Source organism: Medicago sativa, chromosome 5 (assembly GCF_051527215.1).
Source record: "Medicago sativa cultivar Bolivia chromosome 5, Bolivia_mono, whole genome shotgun sequence".
Classification (NCBI taxonomy): domain Eukaryota; kingdom Viridiplantae; phylum Streptophyta; class Magnoliopsida; order Fabales; family Fabaceae; genus Medicago; species Medicago sativa.
In genome coordinates this window covers 52,019,555-52,041,897 of record NC_140753.1, presented here as the reverse complement: position 1 = coordinate 52,041,897, position 22,343 = coordinate 52,019,555, and the positions used below count along the sequence as shown (strand labels likewise).

Here is a 22,343-nt window from a genome sequence, read left to right as displayed (position 1 = left end):
ACAAACATCATACCAAAAAAAAATGACATCCAAAACCTACGTTCAACATAGAATAAGCATTCAACTAAAACATTACATGCTTTAACATAATTAAAAATAAAACAAAAAAAAAATCATTTTTTTAGTGTAAAAAATAATGTCGTTTAGGTTCAAAGATGAGCCACAACTACTAAATTAATTGGGTTCAAGTGATTAATGAGTTCATCCAAATGATGAATTGTTATGGGAACCTGAGTTTGATTCTTGGATGAAACAATTCTTGGCCAGACTATACTTACCTCACGATCGAACTCCAAATTACCAGTATGCATGGCAATGAGGCGAGGTGGGGACAAATTTTACCTTTCTTGTCCCCGTCCCCAATTCCTATATATTTACATGTTACCTTACCCATACCCAACCGGGATGAGAAATCGAATATCATCCCCGTCTTCGACGGGTTCGGGTATCTCATCCCCGTACCCAAATCGAATCATTTCTTTTAATACAAAAAGAAGTTTTCTCCAACCCTTAGGGCAATGTTGTATTGTAGAAAAGAGAGACTGAAAGTGTGAGATATGGAAAATGAAGAGAGAGAACTCAAGTGAGTCCAGACACACTGACATTCTTACTGATTGAGTGAAATGGCTTAGGATTTGAGTTTTTATTTATATAAAAAAAGTAATATGGTAATTTTTAACATCCGAATGACGGGTTTGGTTATGGGTTCCGGGTGGGTATATATATTCATGTAACATGTCCCGTACCTATGTTTTGAAATCAAGGAAATACCAAACTCAATCCAAACCCAATCAAAGTGGGAAAACCCATCCAATCGGGGTGCATTTAGGCGGCTACCCACGGGTATGGGTTTTGGTGCCATGCCTAATTACCAGGATCTATTCTCCTAAAAATCAGATGGTTAACACACAAAAAAGGCCAAGTCAAATAATAGCTGGGAGGTTAAGTATCAAGTCACATCTCAATTCAACATAACTTTTGGCGTATTAGAGCATATAATAAAAATACGATAATACAAATAGCTTTAATTAAAGAGTCAAGATCCACGCAGGGTGTAAGGAAAAAGACTTATACAAAAGTTCAACCATTAAATCAAATAGATCCAACGGTTCATAAATATTCCGTAAGAAAGGCACGTGAGTCACGTTTCTGTTTCTTTTCTTCTTTCTTGTTTTTCATAGAGAGCAATATGATCATCAGTTCTATAAAAAGTTCAAGGAAATTGAACACCAGTTGTGCAGGGACTAAAATCAATTTGGCAAAAAAAAAAAACACGATGTCATTGAAAATATAAAACACAATAACCAACTTGAATAAAATTAATTCTAAATTTTAGTACAATTGTTTAATTCATATGGATTCTTTTATTTATGCTAACCCACAATGTGACCAATTAGTCCCCTTTTTTCCCCATTTGTTTTGAACGCATGTGGACAGTGAAAAAAATCCCAACATAGGATTCAAGATGAAATTTAATTACAGTGTTGTTCTCTCTTGATGTATTGATCAAACTATTGTTCAAAAACTGATTGTTTTTGTGAAGGAAAAAAAACTTGAGTGCCTCAGTCGTAAATTAGGTTCAACTAATTAAATAACGTTTGGATGACAATTAGTTTGTGATTGATTAGTGGAACTTAATGTCTTGACTATTGTTCAAATATATTTGATTTTGTCTTCGTTGATGACACACTCTGGGTTTACTTGATGGAAAAGGGATGTCAAGGGAAGAAAATATGTCACGGAAAATTTCTCACGACACAATTTTTTAAATTTTTCGGTTGAATATTTTGAACCACATGATCTCTTGAATTTAACGGTCCATATTTGGTGTAAGTCAGACGACTTAAACCTAGCGTGTGACTCATAATTAAATAAGACTACATTGAAATATGTCTAATATAGGAATACAAATGTCATAAAAAATAGTGACAACAACTTGTACACTTCACCTAAAATCAACATCACATACACTTAAAATTAAAAATATGATCGATGAAGTCTAAAATAGGAATAGAAATTTCATACCGAAAAAAGAAAACGAAGAAATTTAGGTACAACTAAACTTAAAAATACATTACACCTTTGAATGCGAAAATGAAAGCAATTGATAATTTTAAAAACATTACATCTCAAATGAGGATTTTTTATTGTGAAATTAAAACGAATATTGTCCCGGGCTTTTAAATCATTTGAAGCACAAAAATCTTCCCACGAAAGACCTATTTCAAATGTCATACTTTTTTTATATAGACTTAAAAAAAAATCTGCTCATTATCAATGCAAAGTATTGGATGTTGAACGAAGTGTTGCCGCAGATAGTCAACAAAATGATCTGGTAATGCCAAAAAAGATTTTTTTTTACAATATATTCAACATTGTTAGATTAATCTACTAATATATGTGATATCATGTACATAATTTTCATATTTAATAGAAATTCAAGACACTTGCCAATAGTTTATTAATAACAAATGTTTGTCCCATATTTTTTATGTTTATTACTATTCACATAAACTTATCCCTTTTTTTTGTGGTGTAAACTTATCCCATGTTTATTTATATTTATCAATGACAAACATTTGTACCTTTTTTATTATATTTATCAATGAAAAATACTTTTTTTTAACAATCAATGAGAAACACTTAACTTGAGTTTTTTTATTAATTTATCTGTAACAAATATTTGTCTAATGTTTTATAAACCAGCTCGATCGTTGACTCGGTGGTGCGAAGAGAGCCTTCCTTCTCTGCACCATCCTTTTCTAGTCCTTCGGTGTTGTGATATGAGTTTCTTCGGTTCATATGGTTTTGCGCCGTGTGTTTTGGAGTTTGTCTCCTTCTTCAGACCGGCATCCACCGTGCCTTAGTTTGATATTATCCGTCGTTCATCACAAGGTTAGTTTCGGTTGAGATTGGTCTACGTGCCGGAAGGTTTATGGTTGCTGGTGGATAGATTCGTTGTTGAGGCGAGGTTGGTGGCAGTATTGTCACCAGTGTTGGTTTGGCGGTCATTGGTGTTTTGTTTCGTTCTAGATGGGTCGTTGGTGGTGTTCATGTGTGGTTGGTTTTGTTGCTAGTGTGTTGTTTGTTTTCGTCGGTCTACGACTATCTGGTATGTGTTTTTATGCTTCTATTATTGATCTGAGATTGAGTGGTTGAATATTTATGGCTTCTTTTTGATGTGGTTTAGTTTCAAAAACCCAAAAATGTCTGGTTCTAATAACTCGAAAGGGTCTGAATACTAACATATTGGACTCTTCGCCCGATCTAAGTTTTTACGCGTCGATTGAAACCTGTTGTGTTTGGTGGTCTAACCTCTTCGATTATCTTATGTTCTAGATTTGTTGAGATCTGCAGGTTTTAAGGCATCATGTCTGCCTCCACTCTGGTACTGAATGGTTATCTGTGAAGTCCATGTGACTATTAATTGATTGTTAATGTTTGAAAGAGCTTTTATGCTTGCTGCTTTATTCAAGAAGTTGTTGGCACTTGGATTTTGCTTTTATGTTGGCGGTCGATCCATTCGCCATTTTTAAACTCTGACTGTTCTTTGCAGATGTTCACTATTAAGATTTTTTAACAATTTGATTTCGCGACCGTACGCAGGTTTGTTGGGTTGCACCCGTGATGAGTGAATTTTTGTTATGATAGATTAAGGTTGATCCACTTGGTCTATTTTACCGTGATGCATTCCCGTTCGAGTTATACCTGCATCAAGTATAATTCCCGAGTCATTGTATCTTTTACTTTTTATTTAATATAATTTTCCTCTTGCTTAAAAAAAGTAATAAATTAAGTGATGAACATGTAACATGATTAAACAATATTTAAAAAACCCGACCAATCATTGAACCGGTAAACACACCATTATAAGGTTCAAGAGTTCAACTGTGGTTGAACCACATTTGAACCGATTACTACAATTAAAAAATTATTTTAGGTTTTTTTTATAATTCTTACATACTAACATAAATAAAATTAAAAATTGATATATGCATTAAATAAAATATGCAATCTAATAAGTAATTGAACCTTATAGTAATCGATATATAAAACACAATTTATGTTGTAGTGTGCATTAAACATAAAGTTGAAAATCCAAAAATCAAACTACATATATTAAACATTTAAAATAATTCTTTACTCATTCCAAAATACTTGAAATCATATAAAATAGAATCAAAACTAATACTTACACTAACTTCTCTTTCAAAATAAATCGTCATGCTATATTTAGAATTAATGTCTCAAAATCAACGTATTATACACTTCTCAAATAAATGAAATATCAATCATTTGATGAGATCCAAAAGTATATTTGTTCTAAAAGTAAATTAAAGTAAACAAATCACAAAGCATATATATATGTAGGTGAAGAGAATTTGGTGGACCAATTTGAAGTTTGTATTAAAATTTAATGATATATTTATAATTACACATATAAAAAAATTATTAAAAAAATTGGGGGGTGGGCCGTGGCCCACCTCAACCCAAGTGGTGCTCCGCCACTGATCACAAATGCATTTGAATTGAAACTCTACACATCAGAAAGTCAATCTCATAATAAAACTCCATCCAATAACTTCCAAAAATGACATTTGATATTGGCTACTCCTTAATCAATACTATGTAATGATCTCAGCACATCATCACAAATTTTTGTTTGGTATATAAAATCGATATTATAAGGTCGGTTTAATATTAAAGATACAATTTTTTCTTGGATTTAAACTAATTTTTAGTACTTAGTTGCATAAGTTTTGACAAAGCTCGTTGCCTAATCTAATCAAACTTTATTAATTTGCCTATATTAAAATTCTCAACTTCTTAGTTTTTTTTTTTTTGGCAAACAATACTCAATTTTTTATTTCAATTAGAACCAATCAAACTTTGATCATAAACTTAGTTCATATTAGATCACGATTGAGTTATGACACATAATTTATAAAAGAATAAAAAAAAGTTAAATTAAATAACTTTTTTTGTCAAGAAATTAAATAAATTTTTAATTGATAAAAAAATCCAACACTTGATTATTATCTGAATCATTCCCTAAAAGAAATTATATATGTCCTTATGATTTTATATTTTTTTTCTTCAAATAGTCTAGTGGTTAGAAGTTCAATTTTATAAGATGAATAAATGGGGTGTCCGGGGTTCGAGCCACAACCTCTACATATACTATGTAATATCTCTATCAATTTAGTAAAGTCACGGGGACTATGATTTTATATCTATTGATCATTATTTTTGAATAATTTTTACCTATCTATCACACAAAAGAAAATAAATTACTATTGTTGCCGAAGTCAATCAACTATGAGTATGACTTTGCACAAAACAATGACAAATTCTGACATGTAAAAAAAAAAAAAAACTCATAAACAACTTTTCTTGTTCATGTTTCCCGTGTGTCCAGAGTATATGCAATATCCTCCAATGTTCCATGTGGCTTGGATTTTTTATTGATTTTCTTTTTTCAAAAAATAAATCATAAAATTCGTTTATCACTTTATAGTACATTTTAAAATAAAAAAAAATAAAAATATGAATGTTTCAAAAAAGTATGCAAAATTTATATTTTAACAATTGACTCAGTTTAATTCATATAGTTAATCATTTACTATTTTGTTTTTTTTGGTCTGGTGGACAAAATTTTACCTTTTAAGATGATCAAACCACTCTCCATATTATAATATTTCTACCAACTGACTTAAGTTTATGGAGATCCGTTTACTATTAATTTAAATTCATTAATAAATTATTAAATAACCAACAATAGATTAGTTGAAGTAGTAAATAAATTGAACCCCTTAAGTATGTGGTTAGGAGTTTAATTTCTATCTTATGCATATGAAAAAAAATCTAAATAAGAGATGAGAACCTAATTGTGTGCTCACAGTTTATTTGATGAAGATTAATCATTGTTAATCAATGATGAAAACTTTGCATAAAAAAATATTTCAAAATTTCCTAAAAAAAATATTTCAAAATAAATATAGAAATAAATATAACAAAAAATCCTAAAAATGATAAACATAACATTTAAGGAAAGAAAATAAAAGGGATATTTCTAAATAAAAAATAAAAAGAAAAGAAAAGGGATTTATTTGTTGCTTCATGGACACGTGATTTCTGCAACCTATCTCACGTGTGAACACAACAAACTCCCAAACCTGGCTGTCTCTTCCCCCCCTCTGCGTTCCCTTCTTCTTCTTGCTATATTTTTTTCCTTTTACTTCTCTCACTGGGAATACCATGAAGCCACTATTATCTCTACCTTCTCTCTTCTTTTTCCATCAATTCCAGCAGCCCCATGCTAAAATAAAACCACCATCTTAATCTTCCTTATGTCATCTATAAAATTGTCATCTTTATTTCTCAGATCTACGAAGTTTCATTTCTGAGACTGTCAATTTCTTCATTTTCCGACCACCACTTCACGCCGGAGGTCAGCCCAGCCGCGTCGGAAAATTAACCAGCATTTTTTTTTTGTTGATTTTCTATTGTTAGATTTAAACTCTTACATTTTCTTTTATGCTCATTTCCTCCCTTTTCTTCTACTATATTGATTTTTGAACAATTCTCTTATGTTTTTGAATGACAATTTTACCACTTGGTGTCAATGTAAAAGATGGCTTTTTCTATTCATTCTGCCGAATTCTTTTCTAATCTCTCTCCACCTTTCTTCTCTTGACAATAGATGCTAAACTATAGCCTACTTATTTAAATGGTTAAAAACTCAGCATTGAATACACCATAGATAGACTCTATTAGGAGGATTAACTGGGCCACTCCCTATTAAAAACTTTTCTAATTATTATAATCAACTTTAATCCATGGTTCTTGATTATGGCTCCACAGTGTGAAATTCTTAAGTGGAAATATAGGTGTTTTGATATAATTTTAACTTTTTTGCTAATACAATTTTTTTTTGAAGAAGTTAAAATGGAATATATTAAACACAACTTAGTCTCTTGGGCACAAGAAGTGTGTTAGAGAAGAACTAAGGATAACATATATAAGTTACAAAAAAAAACCAAGAAAAAACTTAGTGTGTTAGCCACAAAGTAGGCGCGCTATAAAACTGAATAAGAAACTGAAACTAAATAAAGCTAAATTGGAAGTCCCAAACATAATAGGGATTAAGCCACCACATGTGATAATTAAAAGTAAAGTTAGGATAATTTGCCTTCAACCACCAGAAAGACTTGAGCTTAATTTTGTCTATAAGTTGATTAATAGAATCTCTCTTATGTGGAAAGACTAGTATTTCTGTCACGCCTAATAGTCCAAACAGTAGAAAGCCAACTCAAATAAAAACAAGAGCAAGTGTGTTTTGAGAAACCATCCGACGAACGAAATTGAATGATGTGATCGTTGACATGAGTTGGCTTAACTGAAACCAAGCCTAGCCAATTATAAATTTCATACCAAATATGTCCACAGAAGTCGCAAAACAAAAACAGATGGTCAATATCCTCTTGAAAACCACAACTACCTGAGCAAGAAGTCGAATTTGGCAGAAGAACCCTTCTCCTGATTAAGTTGTTAGTTGTTGGAAGTCTGTTACGTAATAGACGTCAAGCAAAGATGTTGACTTTTAAAGGAACTGCCTTGTGCCAAATGATTGAAGTGTGGTCATTGTTTAGAGGTCTTGATGTCAAACAATTGTAAGCACTGGAAACATTGTATTTTGAGGAGGCATGAAGTTGCCAAATCCACCTGTCATTCACCGCAGTTTTGCAAAACAATTGATAATAATAACGTACATCAATCACTCTTCAACTTTTCCTCCCAAACAAATAGCCTTCTGTGCCATTTCTAAGCCTCATCACTCTCTCCCCAACCTAACAAAAATATCTCCGCAACAGTCGCAAATTTATTAATAGAATACTAGTAGGTTATTCATCATATATATAATCATTGCTTAAAATATTACAGATAATATAAATGTATAGTGTATCATGGTCACTAGGCATGGCAATGGGGCGGGGTGGGGATGGGTTTTACCTTCCCCATCCCCATACCCTATTCTCATATATTTACCCGTTACCCTACCCATACCCAACGGGGATGAGAAATCGAACCCCATCCCCGTCCCCAACGGGTTCGGGGATCCCATCCCCATCCCCGTACCCGCAGTGAAATATTTTTTAATAAAAAAAGATTTTTTTTCCAACCCCAATGGCAATTTTGTAAAGCATTATGTTCCCTTTAACATTTCCTTAACATAATGATTTGGTTGCTCCTTTAAAAATCAAAGGCAATTTTTATAACATGGGAATTATTAAACCAAATAACATAACATGATCTAGGATTCACTAGTGCAGAAAACACTTTTTAAATCAGGTGAATATGACTTTTTAAATCGGGTGAACATCCGATTTATAGGTGGCCGATTTAAAAAGTGTATTTGATTTTAAGTCAGCCCCCTTTACCCGATTTAAAATCGTTTAATTTAAATCGGTTGAACCCATCTAAAATCTTATCATTTAAATCGGTTGATACCATTTAAAAAAGGCTAACAAGAGTAAAAAATCTTTGAATTTAAATCGGTTCACCCCATTTAAATTCTCTCTATTTTAATTTTTTTTATAAACGATTATGGTACTGAATATAATATGAAATATCATATGATCAATGAAGGTATAAAACAATAATATTAATTTACTGAAACTTAATGTGTGCTTACAAGTACATGTCAAATTACAAAATAATTCTGTAACACAATGTCTCGTCATGTAAACATAAAAAAATAAGAGAAATATTGTTCATCTAACAAAATAAGCTATGAACATGACATGGACAAGCTTACTAGAAGAAATCAATTCACTAGCTTTAGAACCTAGAATTTGCAAAGTCTTATCATCGGCCTTCTATTTTTCCGCCTTGCCAATAACCTCACTATGGCCCAAAGCATCAACTGAATCAATTTGGTTCTTTCCAGAAATTACTGTGATTGGGATGTCCACATTAAGCTTAGGTTTGTCTTTGTTCCCGGTTTGACTCCCTAAGAATTCATCAATAATATCATACAAAACTATTATTTAATAATTCAAGAACTTAATTGAAACAATAAATTATGAACATTTTTGGACAGAACATCCATGGTCAACTCTCCCTCCAAAAAAGCATGAAGGGCGGCCGAGCGATTCAATGTGAAGGACAGTTTGAGAACCAGGATCATCCTTAAGATCAACGCTTCAAAACAATACGATAGAAGTGTTATCGAGAAGTACATAATCATTGGTCAGGGAAAATATCTTTAAAACTTGGATGCTTGTGTACCTTAAGGTGTATCACAAGTAGTCACTTCTATCAGCGGTGATATTTATTTGCTCAAGCAGTCAAGATTTTGACAATATATCATCCTTCGAAATACCCACAGGTTCGTTTATCCAACTCCATTTTGAACTAGAAGTTTCTAAAGAACTGATATCTTCTTTTGAAGATTCAGTTACGAAGTTTGAAATCACAGATGCAGAATTAATCTGCCGTAATTTCTACTTACTCTGGACTAATAAATAAGAGAAAACGCCATGTTTATAGATAGGTTAATCACACAATGAATATTAATCACACTTTTTAGCAACTCTATTCAATTAAAGTATCTATTTTGCCGCGATAATCGTTGTTATTGAAGCAACTTAACACGAATGAAGGTATGACTAACCTTTGCAGTATTAAGCACTGCATTCTTGCAATCTGATAAGATGCTAACAGACCATGCAGGCAAGTGATATGAATTTAAATAATACTGCAGATAGGATTGACAATGAAATTAGAAATATAAACCATATGAACAACAAGAAAATAATGTGGGAAAATCTCACGTTGAAGTGTGTAATGAACAGCATGGGTATGAATGTTATATGCCCGAATCAAACCTTCAGCATAAGAAACATACTGTGATGGGAAAACAATGAAGTCAACAGTTAGAGTATTAGTGTATCATTATCATAACATCATAAGAGACTCGACACTAGACATGTATTACTGCACAAGTATACTGCACACATTACCAGTACAGGGAGTCGAGGATGACAAGCAAGATTTACGATAGCCTTCTTCAGGTCTGGTTTGATTTTGGTAGGCGTTCGACCGCCTTCAACAGTTCCAACAACTTCATTTACAGAAAAACAGATATTGAACTGAAATCACGCCCATCAGTAATCATACCGCGGCAAATGCATTAATCTAAAGACATGAGAAACCATAACCAACCTGTAACACTCATTCTCTTATGGAACCCAAAAAACACAACAGGTTGGATTGGGGTTAAAGCCATATGAACTTCTGTATCAGAAGAAATTTGCTCGGACTTTTTCTCGGGTGAATGCAAAACACAAGTTTGCTCCAAGTCAAAATCACAAGAACGTATTGTACAATCCTACAAGTGTAAGAACAACAGGTGCAGTTATTTTAAAAGAGCTCTAATCAAAATATACAAAGTTACAAACTAACAACATATTAAGGGGCGTTAATACAAGTACCAGATTGAATAAATGTTAACAATGAAATTCACAAAGCAACCTAAACTAAACGGGTAACCAAATATAAATAAATAAATAAGCAACACAAAATTTCAACAGAACAACAATATCTGTGCCAGTCATCTAAGAATAAAAGAAAAGTTGTATGCATTTTGTGAATATATAACTTCCTAATGTTATATGATTTTCTTTTTCTGTACTTAATTAAAAATACACTTCAGCAAATCACAATGTTTGTCCCCACCATCTCAAATAATACATCCATCGGGGTTTTGTTTGCATATTATTAACTCTAGCCAAAAAGTACATATTACATTTTTGGATATCATTTATGGGCATCATGAGAACAACTAAACTACAAACCCTTTAATTATATTTCTGATTGAATCACAATCTTTTGCAGCACCGGGTCCTTCTATAGTTATTACTTTTTCATTTAAACCTTGCATTTAGGATTTAACATATAGTAAAAGATTACATGATGAAAAGTTGAAGCAGGGCCAACCTGGAGGATTGCAATCACAGTGTGTCCACTTGTTGGAATGTAAGACATTCGAACAAAATAATCTTCATGCAGTTAAAGTAAAAAATCAAGTCAGATGAATGCAGACAGTATACTAAGATTGCTCTTTTCTGGAAGACAGGCAACCTAGTAAACCATAAACCAAAAAACAATTAACGTAGACATATCAAAACATTAAAACTTACGATTGGATCAGGAGCATCTGCTTGCTGATACATGACCCAAGGAACACCTGTATCAAGAGATGTAGCCATTTTTCCTGCCCAATTGATGTATGATTTACCAGCAGAACCATAGGCTGAATCGATGTCTCCATACTCATTTTCTATCTGGCATTAGAAATCACAAATACTCTCACATTAACAAATATAAACTTTGACCTTAATATCTTCAAAAAAAATATATTAACTATACTTGTATTTAATGATAAAAAACCTGAGATAAAATTATAGGTCCTCCTTGTGATGCATACATTGTCTCTTGCTTCATGAGATCAACAATTTTAGCTGTGAATCGCTTCATTTCGGCCTGAAGAAAAAGTTTCCAGGCAAGTGAACTCAGATTTAAGGACAAAAGCATGAAGCAGCAGGGTGAAGGTTACCTTACCTTAAATGGTTCATTGTCAGTTCGGAACTTAATCCCTGGGATGAAGTGCAGCCAAAGAGGGAAACCACTGTCGAAAAGTTAAAGCCCTCAATTAGACATGAACACCCCAAAAAAATAGTACACGTAAATTACCAAACTTTACCCATAGTTCCATTCGGCACAAACATATGGACCAACACGGAGATGCACATATAACCTTACTCAGGGCAGAGCCAGGATTTAGCAGTGGCAAGGGCCATTAGCAAGGCCATTGGGACTTTAAGAGATTTCATGTGTTCAATTTAAGATATGGTGGTCGAGGCTTATGGACTAAATGATCAAAAGGGGTTAACGAACTATCAATGTTCAGTAGCGAAAGGGCTTCATTCCTCCTGACCAGCAACTACTCACCCAAATCAGAAACTGCTCATTCCAAAGCCCTAAATTGATCAGGAATCTCAACCATTTCATCTCCCTCGACACCGCATACTCCAAAACTGATTTCGTATCCAATTGAAGCTTCAATTAAGCATCCCAAAACCCTAATTCTTTGACAACAAATTAAAAGGGGGAAAAAGGGGTTAACACTTACATCAACAACAAGTTAAATTTATCTCTTTTCTTCATGAATTTGGTAAAAGATTAATACACAATTATAGCAAAAATTACAAATCAAATTGGAACAAAAATGAAATCAAAATAGTAACATCAACAATCTATTCAAAATTATAACAAAGATCACAAATGAAATAAAATTCAATTCAACCAGCGAGCATAACCTGAACGTATTGAAGGAAATCAGCGAGAACGTCAGCTGCAGAAACGAAATCAGCAACTCACTCTTTTTAGCAACCTGAAATAGCATGGATCTGAGCAACCTGAGTGAGACTGCGTTTCGGTGAGCTATAATAGGCTTTAGATGCGTGAATCAGAGAAAACTGATCGAAGGACCGATGCGTTTCAATCAAGATGACGAGAACAAGAGTGAGGGCTTCAGATTCGTGAATCAGAGTAACCTGATTTAGTAAACTAATTGAAATGTTGGTGAGGCTGAAGGTCGATGAACAAATGATGAAGTTTGATGAAGTTTTAGGTTTCACAGTGTAGCAGAGAAAGTTTGGTGAGATCTCGGCATATTTGGGGCTTTGTTGATTTTGGAGTTCTAATTTTGATATGTGTGTTTATTTTTTTAATATAGAATAGATTTTAAATGGGGTTAAACCATTTAATATCTATTCAAGTTAAAATCTTCCCCTCTACCCATGTTTTTAAATCTGGTGGATAACTTCCCACTTAAAATCCCTGATCTAGTAAGTGTTTTTTGTACTAGTGATTGTGTTTCTATTTATATAAAAAGGGGTAAAAAAAAATAGTTTTTTACATTTGGGACGGGTATGGGTATGGGTTCGGGATGGGTACATAAAACCCCGTTACCCGTCCCATACCCGTGTTTTGAGATCGGGGAAAACCCAAACCCATACACAAACCCAGTCAAAGCGGGGAAAACCCGTCAAATCGAGGTGGGTTTGGGCGGGTACCCATGGGGACGGGTATTGTTGCCATGTCTAATGATCACAAATATAAATGTATAGTGTTTGGACACACACATCAATTTTTTTTATTATTATAAAATAAATTAATAATAAAATGATTTAATCTTTTGAAAAAAAAAGTAGTTACTGTGTGTGTAACCAAATGCTATGCCTCGTAATATATGATATAGTTTTTACTTTGCACCAAAAGACAGATCATAATAAACTAGTTTTTTACTAATTATTCATCCGTGGACCACTAAACCATGAGTGCCGCCCATCACGTGATAGCATGGGATTTGATTTTACTTTTTTAAATATATATTTTTTCTTGAGGAAACTTTTTTAAATATATAAATTCAGAAACTCTCCACAGTGGTCAGTTTAGAATACATGTATAGGCAAACAGAAGTATACAGGGCAATATTATAGTAGTTTAGCATAATTGGTTGGTTGGGAGTTTAATTTTCTTTTGAGAAATAATCGTTGGAAGTAAGAACATGCTAGAATTCTAGTACGTCCCGTTGCCAATAAAGTAATCGCTGCATATGAAATAGATTGTTGACGAATCAAGCTTAGTGTCATGGTAATCAATTAATTAATTGAATTATTAAGCTGTTAAGCATTGGTTTTATGATAAGTGGTGTTTTTCTCCTATATTAAGTACTCTCCATCCCTTCTTAAAGGAGTGTACTTTACAAAAATTGTAGGCACTAGAAAAAGTTGTTGTAAAAAATTGTCTCGAATGTGTGTGATTATTTTTTTTAAAGATTGAATGTGTGTGACTATTATTAAACAACTTTTCATATATCAGGACAAATTAATAGTATTAATAAAGAGTATATTAGGATAAAGAGTAATAAATTTAAAAATTTGTATATAATCTTATATTTGAGGACAATATTTTTTTTGTGAATTGTCTTATAAGTAAGGACAATTATTTGAGGATAAAGAGTATATTAGTATTGATTTTATGATAAGTGGTGTCTACTAAACTAAATAGGAAAATCTTTGGACGTTCTTTTTCCAATTTTACCCCTGTGGGGGCAGTTTGGTAAATTAGTAAATCATGGTGTTCCCTTATATATATTGGTCGATATGATTCAATTGTGCTTCCCACTATGACTACTTCCTCATATTTCTTCATCTCTTCTGTCCGGTTCCTGTTTTTCTCGCCATAGAAGCTTCTGGTCCGGTTTTTTGTGGTTGTGATGTTTGTGTTGTTTAATCGCTTTGCATGTTTGTGTTTTCTTGCTTCTTTTGTGCTTTGTTTTTCTTCTAATGTTGGTTTTCAGCTTCTTCTTCAGGTTTGTTTAGGAGATAGCAGCTTTTGGTCCGGTTGTTTGCTGTTTGAAGGTTTGTGTTGTTTGATTTCGTTGCATGTTTATGTTTTGTTGCTTTTTGTGTCCTTTGTTTTTGTTCTAGGTTCTGTTTTCATTTTCTTTTTCAGGTTTGTTTGCTATTACACTTTGCATGTCGTTTATTTGTTAGGTTTTTTTGATTGTGCTTTGATTTTGTTATGTTTTTGTGTTTTGTTGGTGTTTTGTGCTTTGGTTTTGTTCTAACTTTGGAAAATCTGTTGATATGAGATTATGTCTAAGGTGTTAAAAACTGATAATGATAGTGTTTGATACAAAATTTGGGTGAAAGATAGTGTTTGAGATAATTGGAATTTTTTTAGAGAAAAGCAATAAGTAGTGATTATGGAGAATTCGAGATGGCTGGAGCTCAAGGGACGCTTAAGCTGAAGTGTATGTATCATGTGTTATTGAAATTTTTTATGTTCTCAGTCCTGTGATTTTATTTAAATGATTTCTTTATTTCAAATTTGCATTTTATTTACATTTTGGATTTAATTTTTTTCATTGTTAAGATGAGGGCTCACTAAGTGTTTGAGGAAATGTCTCAATATGTATTAAGTAGGATTTGTATTGCTTTAATTATATTCCTATTTGCATTTCATTAATTGAGATTTTAAATTATGTTTTTCTCTAATATTACTTGGCAGGTTCATAGAGTTGTTGATGAAGATTAGGAATGATAGTCTTTTGATCAGCCTACAAAATGTTAGTCTATGTATAGTTCTAATAGAATTCAAAACTCAATTTTGCTTATATGTATTTCTGAAGGTTAGGGTTGAAAAAGATTGTTCGTGGTTATTTCAGTTCCTATTTGTTTTTTTGGTGTCAGGAGATGGAGTAGAGAAAGTTGAAGAAGGTGCTGAACAAAGTAATGAAAAGAAACAATCTAATTTTAGACATAATTATCATGATATGGTAAATATTACTTTATATGTTATTTGAATTTGAATAATAATCATTGTTTTTAGCTTCTATTCTTTGGGTGCAGGATTAAGATCTAATATTCTAATATGAAGGCTATATTTGTTATACTTAATTATGATACTTAAAAATTATTTAATGCATATTGATTGACTTCAGGTCTGATCCTGGTACAATGAAGCAAGGAAAAGTCCCTAAGAATTCACAAGGCCGAAAGAGAGAAAAATGAAGCGTGAACATTTGGAAAATTGGCTCAGATTTTTTGTTTTTGAGTAGAGAATTCTTTTGAGTTTTTGTCTCTATTTTGTTTCTAATTCTTATTATATACTTTGCATCTATTACTTCATTTAGTGATACATGCAACCTTGGAGGTTACTTGATGACATTTATATTTCAGTTTTTAGCTTCAAGATTACTTGCTTATATTTTTTTAATTTCGTTTCTGGAGAGTCTTTTTGTTGACTGTTTAAACTCACAGAATATTGCAGATTTTATTCACATTGGATGATGGGCTGATCATAGAAACAGTTGTCATACCTTGTGATACAGGCAGGACTACTGTGTGCGTTTCAAGTCAAGTTGGATGTGCCATGAATTGTCAATTTTGCTATACTGGAAGGCAAGCCTTTTTTCTGTCTATAATGATCGATTCAGTGGCTACACCGTCTTTAGTTTTGCTGCATGTTTTTCATACAGTGTAATTTTGCAGAATGGGTCTCAAGAGACATCTTACTGCCGCAGAAATAGTCGAGCAGGCGGTTTTTGCAAGACGGCTATTCACAAGTGAAATTGGTTCCATCACCAATGTTGTATTTATGGTATGTCAACAATTGCACTGAGAATTCTAAAGCTTATTGTATATCAAGTTCTACTTTGTTCCTAGCAAATAAGATGCCACTTCTATTTATAAGGATGAAAATAGGCCAGACAGCCCGACGTAGCGCACATTAGGCTTAGGCTAGGACAAACATATGTAATTGATAAACTAGGTTAAGAATTCTTCTAAAGCACATTTTGCTGAGAAGGCTAGACTTTGGTCTCTCAAATTTTGAGGTGTGATAGACCGATTAATTTAGTTTATATAATCAATAAAATAATATTTTTTTCATCTAGAATTGAGTGGACCCTGTAAGTTTAAATAACTTATACAAGGCTGACATGAAAGCTATGATAAGCCTAGCCTAGAACTTACAAGTTGTAGCTATACGTTTAAAAAATGTCGTGGTTGGGGCAAGGATGCCTTTTTAGCTATAAGATTAAATACACCTTGAGTGTACACAACATACTATTCTAGACTTTGAGCTATAAGTTCAATTACGTTGATGCTTAGTAAATTGTCATGTGTGCTAGAGATGAAGAGGGGAAGATAATGATAAAATGTAACTACAGGTGTGGTGTCTTCTTATTGAATGTTGATTAGAACATGTAGAAGAGGATTTTCATAACTTTATTGTATATTATAGATGTGTACATATTTTATTTTAATCACAATCACAAACATTTATTATCTAAGCAATAGATATAATCAACACTTTTCTCCTTTACATTGCATTGGAGGAAAATTTCTTCTTATTGATCACAAGTTACAAAATTTTTGTTTTGTTTGGTCTGAGAAGAAATACTAGGTTTGGTCTGAATAATGCCAATTTCGACTCTTTTTTTGTGAGCTGATGAAATTTTTATGTTTTGTGGGTTGAGGAATGGTATAGAAAGGTTCAAATCAGACATATTGGACATGGATGTAACAACACAATGGTGTATTATATATTTTCCTTTACATTTTTCGGTTGATATTTTCCTTTTTCAATGTTTTTGTAGAACTCTTGAAATGTTTCAGAAATGTTTGAGATTTAAATAGTTAAAAGAAACAAAAAATTTCGTTGTTTGCTGCAAGGTGAGCTTATTTTATCTCTCAGCTCAAATTATAAGCTTATTCTAAGAAACTTATTAGTTGCTATAATTCTCTGTGCCATTTTTGTTAGTAACTCTGTATTTTCTCCTAAGGTTTGAACCTAAAAGCTGTTCCTAAAATGTGGTTTGATTGTCCATGCTTTAATATTCGAACAGTACTTCCAAAATTTGAATTGTTTTAATCCTAAAACTAATCAAGATAACTTTGGTGGATATTTACGGAAATTTCTGCTTTGTTATTCATGCTCTCTCTTTTTGTTTCTGAACAGTTTGCTAACATAGTTTTAACGCTGAAAGAAGATAAAAATCAGAGGTTGCACAAGGTTGTTAACAATATGCTTTCAATTGTTTGTAATTTTTACATAATGTTGTTTTTGTCTCGCAAAATATCCATGCCTATCACACTTGGAAGTAAATTTACCTTCATCATTTTGAATTCATTTCTGATTGGCTTTTAGTTTATGGTATAATGTATTTTACTTCAACCATTGCAGCTCCAGGAATTAGCTTCTCAATTAATTGATCTGTGTAATCTAATGGATACTCCTCCAGAGGAAAGGAAACTGTTTGACCATGTTACCTGTAACATCTCAGCTTCTGTCGATGAAGTCACTCTTCCTGATACCCTTGCTCTGGATCTGATTGAGCAGGTGCTAGAGACCTTCTGAAGTTTAAAAATTTGGGCTCCGAAACTTATGCTAACATATTATTTTGTTCTTTTTATGAAGGCTGAAGTGGAAGTTGAGAGACTGGACCAGCTTAAAGCAAGCAGGATGAAGGAAATTGCTTTCAAGAAGCAAGCAGAACTTGAAGAGATATTTGCTAATGCTCATATAGAAATAGATTCGGATGCTGCAAGATAGAAGATCGTGGCATTGATTGATTCTGGAGACATTGAACCAACTGAATTACTGGCTGTCATGGACAATCAAATAGCAAAAGCCAAAGAAGAAACTTTAAGCCGAAAATGTATATTGGACAAGATTGAGAAATGGATGTCAGCATGTGAAGAAGAGAGCTGGCTTGAGGACTATAATCGGGTAATTATAATCTCCCTTGTGCATTTTTTCTATGTGTCCAGTTTTGGTGAGAGAGGTGAGTCAAGACATTTACTATCATGTTAGCATTGATGTATAAAAGCATTGATGTATCAAAGAAAATTTAAAATTTTAACCAAGTAAACTCTTCATAATCTGTATGGTATTGGTTGATAATGATGACTTGCTTCCAACTAAAAACTTCAAGCAATAAAGAGTTAAGAACTAATTGATACTAAATGCAGCTATTTCTTTGAAAAATGCAGCCATTTCCCTTAATTTGCTCATTTTTCTTCTATAGCCTATCAGTATGAGTGATTTGCTTTTTGATAGTGCCTTGCCATGTTTCCAGAATTACCAAGTTTAGCTTTACTGCAATTTGATCATTGCATTAAATGGTTGCATAAGTTTGTCCAATATATCATTTTCGATTTAATAATTTTGTCATACACAACAATGCAAAACAGGATGACAACAGGTATAATGCAAGCAGAGGTGCACACTTAAACCTCAAGCGAGCAGAGAAAGCTCGGATACTGGTAAATAAAATTCCCGGTATGTATGGAATGAAACCACAACCACCATCAGATAATGTTATTATTAGTTATATTTGCTGTCAATATTAGGTAAAACAAAAAGATGCTACATTATTGGAAGAATTAACATTGTTTCTTTTGGTGTAAATGCATTGCCAAAACATGTGCTTGGGAAGAGACTCATGATATGTCATTCACATATGATGGTGTTAGTCTTCTTGCCATGTTAGATGAATATGCCATGCTTAGGCATGAATCGGAAGAAGAAAAACGAAGAATGAGGGTAAGTTTTATTGGTATGATGATTAGGATGACTGATTATCGAATTAACTGGAGCATTTGCTAATAATAAGACTGAGCAAAAGTAAAAAGTCAACTTGATGTAATTCTGTTGACTACAATTTTACCGACTCGAATACTCTGTGGACTTTCCACTGTATATGATCAGAAGAAATTTCAGGAGTAGCAAAGCACGGAACCAGAAGCCCCCTTTGGTTCAAAACGAAGCCCTGCTAGGCCAGTTAGCGCTGCTAAGAAGGTAGGTGGCCCTCGTGCTAATGGAGGGGCCAACGGTACTCCTTGCCGACGGCTATCGCTTAATGCTCATCAAAATGGAAGTAGGTCCATATCAAAAGATGGAAAAAGGGATAATACTAGACCAGTTGCTCCTGTGAATTATGTGGCCATATCAAAAGAAGACGCTGCTTCCCATGTTTCTGGTACTGAACCCATCCCAACATCACCCTAATGAGAGCTTAATTTCCAACCTTAATTCGTGAGGTTAGCATTTTGTTGATTAGACTATATCCTTCTGAGTTCTTATATTTTATGTTATATTTGAAATGTTTTGATTTTTTTTTTTTATTTCAAGGCATAAAATGCAGGATTTTATCCATGTGAGTTTGAGGCTTTGAAGAACAAACAATTATTGTTGAGAAGAAAACATTGCGAATCCAAACCACGATGGTTCTTACAAGGTTAATGGGAGTCGCAGCGATGACCCCAGTGTTGTTGATTCCTTTTTAGAACAGGTATTTCTTAATTAATAGTTCTTGGCAACATGTGTATATTGTGTCGGAATATGTGAAAATATGAGTACATGAGTATATGTGGAGTTTTGAATATATTAAGGATAGAGCTTTATCATGTGACGCTAATATTTAAAAGTGTTTTCAATTCTTTCTGTCCACAAATTACTGTCGTGACCTCTGTCTGCAACAACAGAATTTGAGGGTGACTTAATCACAAATACAAGTTTTTTACACATTTGTTTTTATATATAAGAACTGTTTGCACAAACACTTTTAACAGCTCATGTTGGATATTTATATTATAGATTTCATATGTGTATTAAATTCGGTGGAAGGGTTGAATTTGGCTAAAGTTTAAAATTATTGGTATATGCCTTGGTCGTTTGGTTCTTTGAGGAATACCATAACAACTTAATTATTGGCATAGACTTTAATGAATACCATATCAGCTTAATGCATAAACATTTCGTTGAGACATGGGAAAAATAGATAACCTCATTTAGTGAGTGACATAAAGCTTCTTCTCCCAATGATGCTAAACTAAAAAATTTGCCTCCAGTATACACAGGTAAATGGGCCAATGCAACAGATGCGGAAGTAGAAGAAGAGCCGGCAAAAGGAACTCCTTATACTACTAAACTAAATAGGAAAATCTTTGGACGTTCTTTTTCCAATTTTACCCCTGTGGGGGCAGTTTGGTAAATTAGTAAATCATGGTGTTCCCTTATATATATTGGTCGATATGATTCAATTGTGCTTCCCACTATGACTACTTCCTCATATTTCTTCATCTCTTCTGTCCGGTTCCTGTTTTTCTCGCCATAGAAGCTTCTGGTCCGGTTTTTTGTGGTTGTGATGTTTGTGTTGTTTAATCGCTTTGCATGTTTGTGTTTTCTTGCTTCTTTTGTGCTTTGTTTTTCTTCTAATGTTGGTTTTCAGCTTCTTCTTCAGGTTTGTTTAGGAGATAGCAGCTTTTGGTCCGGTTGTTTGCTGTTTGAAGGTTTGTGTTGTTTGATTTCGTTGCATGTTTATGTTTTGTTGCTTTTTGTGTCCTTTGTTTTTGTTCTAGGTTCTGTTTTCATTTTCTTTTTCAGGTTTGTTTGCTATTACACTTTGCATGTCGTTTATTTGTTAGGTTTTTTTGATTGTGCTTTGATTTTGTTATGTTTTTGTGTTTTGTTGGTGTTTTGTGCTTTGGTTTTGTTCTAACTTTGGAAAATCTGTTGATATGAGATTATGTCTAAGGTGTTAAAAACTGATAATGATAGTGTTTGATACAAAATTTGGGTGAAAGATAGTGTTTGAGATAATTGGAATTTTTTTAGAGAAAAGCAATAAGTAGTGATTATGGAGAATTCGAGATGGCTGGAGCTCAAGGGACGCTTAAGCTGAAGTGTATGTATCATGTGTTATTGAAATTTTTTATGTTCTCAGTCCTGTGATTTTATTTAAATGATTTCTTTATTTCAAATTTGCATTTTATTTACATTTTGGATTTAATTTTTTTCATTGTTAAGATGAGGGCTCACTAAGTGTTTGAGGAAATGTCTCAATATGTATTAAGTAGGATTTGTATTGCTTTAATTATATTCCTATTTGCATTTCATTAATTGAGATTTTAAATTATGTTTTTCTCTAATATTACTTGGCAGGTTCATAGAGTTGTTGATGAAGATTAGGAATGATAGTCTTTTGATCAGCCTACAAAATGTTAGTCTATGTATAGTTCTAATAGAATTCAAAACTCAATTTTGCTTATATGTATTTCTGAAGGTTAGGGTTGAAAAAGATTGTTCGTGGTTATTTCAGTTCCTATTTGTTTTTTTGGTGTCAGGAGATGGAGTAGAGAAAGTTGAAGAAGGTGCTGAACAAAGTAATGAAAAGAAACAATCTAATTTTAGACATAATTATCATGATATGGTAAATATTACTTTATATGTTATTTGAATTTGAATAATAATCATTGTTTTTAGCTTCTATTCTTTGGGTGCAGGATTAAGATCTAATATTCTAATATGAAGGCTATATTTGTTATACTTAATTATGATACTTAAAAATTATTTAATGCATATTGATTGACTTCAGGTCTGATCCTGGTACAATGAAGCAAGGAAAAGTCCCTAAGAATTCACAAGGCCGAAAGAGAGAAAAATGAAGCGTGAACATTTGGAAAATTGGCTCAGATTTTTTGTTTTTGAGTAGAGAATTCTTTTGAGTTTTTGTCTCTATTTTGTTTCTAATTCTTATTATATACTTTGCATCTATTACTTCATTTAGTGATACATGCAACCTTGGAGGTTACTTGATGACATTTATATTTCAGTTTTTAGCTTCAAGATTACTTGCTTATATTTTTTTAATTTCGTTTCTGGAGAGTCTTTTTGTTGACTGTTTAAACTCACAGAATATT

General features: G+C 32.8%; 2 protein-coding genes and 1 pseudogene across 4 annotated transcripts; 1 reads left to right on the top strand and 2 right to left on the bottom strand.

Annotated features, from left to right (window-relative positions):
* Positions 1-8,637: 8,637 nt before the first annotated feature.
* Positions 8,638-12,781, bottom strand: LOC146922873 (uncharacterized). Of its 2 annotated transcripts, XR_015012631.1 has the most exons (12): positions 12,384-12,768; positions 11,768-12,152; positions 11,626-11,692; positions 11,455-11,547; positions 11,205-11,348; positions 11,002-11,063; positions 10,228-10,393; positions 10,026-10,126; positions 9,837-9,909; positions 9,677-9,760; positions 9,292-9,494; positions 8,638-9,204 (listed from the first exon to the last, which is right to left on the bottom strand). XR_015012631.1 is itself a non-coding variant. In XM_085715668.1 (10 exons), exons 5-9 carry the CDS (start codon positions 11,047-11,049, stop codon positions 9,720-9,722), a joined length of 429 nt encoding a protein of 142 aa, XP_085571794.1. In that variant the 5' UTR covers positions 11,050-11,063; positions 11,205-11,348; positions 11,455-11,547; positions 11,626-11,692; positions 11,768-12,781; the 3' UTR covers positions 8,874-9,013; positions 9,677-9,719. The 2 variants fall into 2 exon arrangements, 1 of the variants encoding a protein (XP_085571794.1); XM_085715668.1 differs by lacking the exon at positions 9,292-9,494 and having other exon boundaries at positions 8,874-9,013; positions 11,768-12,781.
* Positions 11,092-11,876, bottom strand: LOC146922874 (beta-galactosidase 8-like). The gene is made up of 5 exons (XM_085711625.1): positions 11,827-11,876; positions 11,626-11,692; positions 11,455-11,547; positions 11,205-11,348; positions 11,092-11,145 (listed from the first exon to the last, which is right to left on the bottom strand). The coding sequence occupies exons 1-5, from the start codon at positions 11,874-11,876 to the stop codon at positions 11,092-11,094; spliced, it is 408 nt and encodes a 135-aa protein (XP_085567751.1).
* Positions 12,782-14,126: 1,345 nt separating the features above from the next.
* On the top strand, positions 14,127-22,274 carry LOC146922872 (65-kDa microtubule-associated protein 1-like; annotated as a pseudogene). The gene is made up of 17 exons (XR_015012629.1): positions 14,127-14,492; positions 15,145-15,202; positions 15,327-15,412; positions 15,578-15,690; positions 15,897-16,037; positions 16,128-16,236; positions 17,599-17,652; positions 17,824-17,979; positions 18,058-18,369; positions 18,834-18,930; positions 19,046-19,185; positions 19,345-19,682; positions 19,774-19,933; positions 20,493-20,933; positions 21,586-21,643; positions 21,768-21,853; positions 22,019-22,274. The product of XR_015012629.1 is annotated as a 65-kDa microtubule-associated protein 1-like (transcript).
* The last annotated feature ends 69 nt before the right edge of the window (positions 22,275-22,343 follow it).

Excerpts from the sequence above, each read along its gene's own strand:
- LOC146922873 (XM_085715668.1), bottom strand. The coding sequence starts at position 11,049 with ATGTCTTACATTCCAACAAGTGGACACACTGTGATTGCAATCCTCCAG. Across the intron at positions 10,127-10,227 it reads TAAGAGAATGAGTGTTACAG|TTGTTGGAACTGTTGAAGGC; the intron begins GTTGGTTATGGT and ends CTGTAAATGAAG. Across the intron at positions 9,761-9,836 it reads TGTTCATTACACACTTCAAC|TATTATTTAAATTCATATCA; the intron begins GTGAGATTTTCC and ends TCCTATCTGCAG.
- LOC146922874 (XM_085711625.1), bottom strand. The coding sequence starts at position 11,876 with ATGGCCTTGCTAATGGCCCTTGCCACTGCTAAATCCTGGCTCTGCCCT. Across the intron at positions 11,548-11,625 it reads CTGACAATGAACCATTTAAG|GCCGAAATGAAGCGATTCAC; the intron begins GTAAGGTAACCT and ends CTTTTTCTTCAG. Across the intron at positions 11,349-11,454 it reads GACCTATAATTTTATCTCAG|ATAGAAAATGAGTATGGAGA; the intron begins GTTTTTTATCAT and ends TTCTAATGCCAG.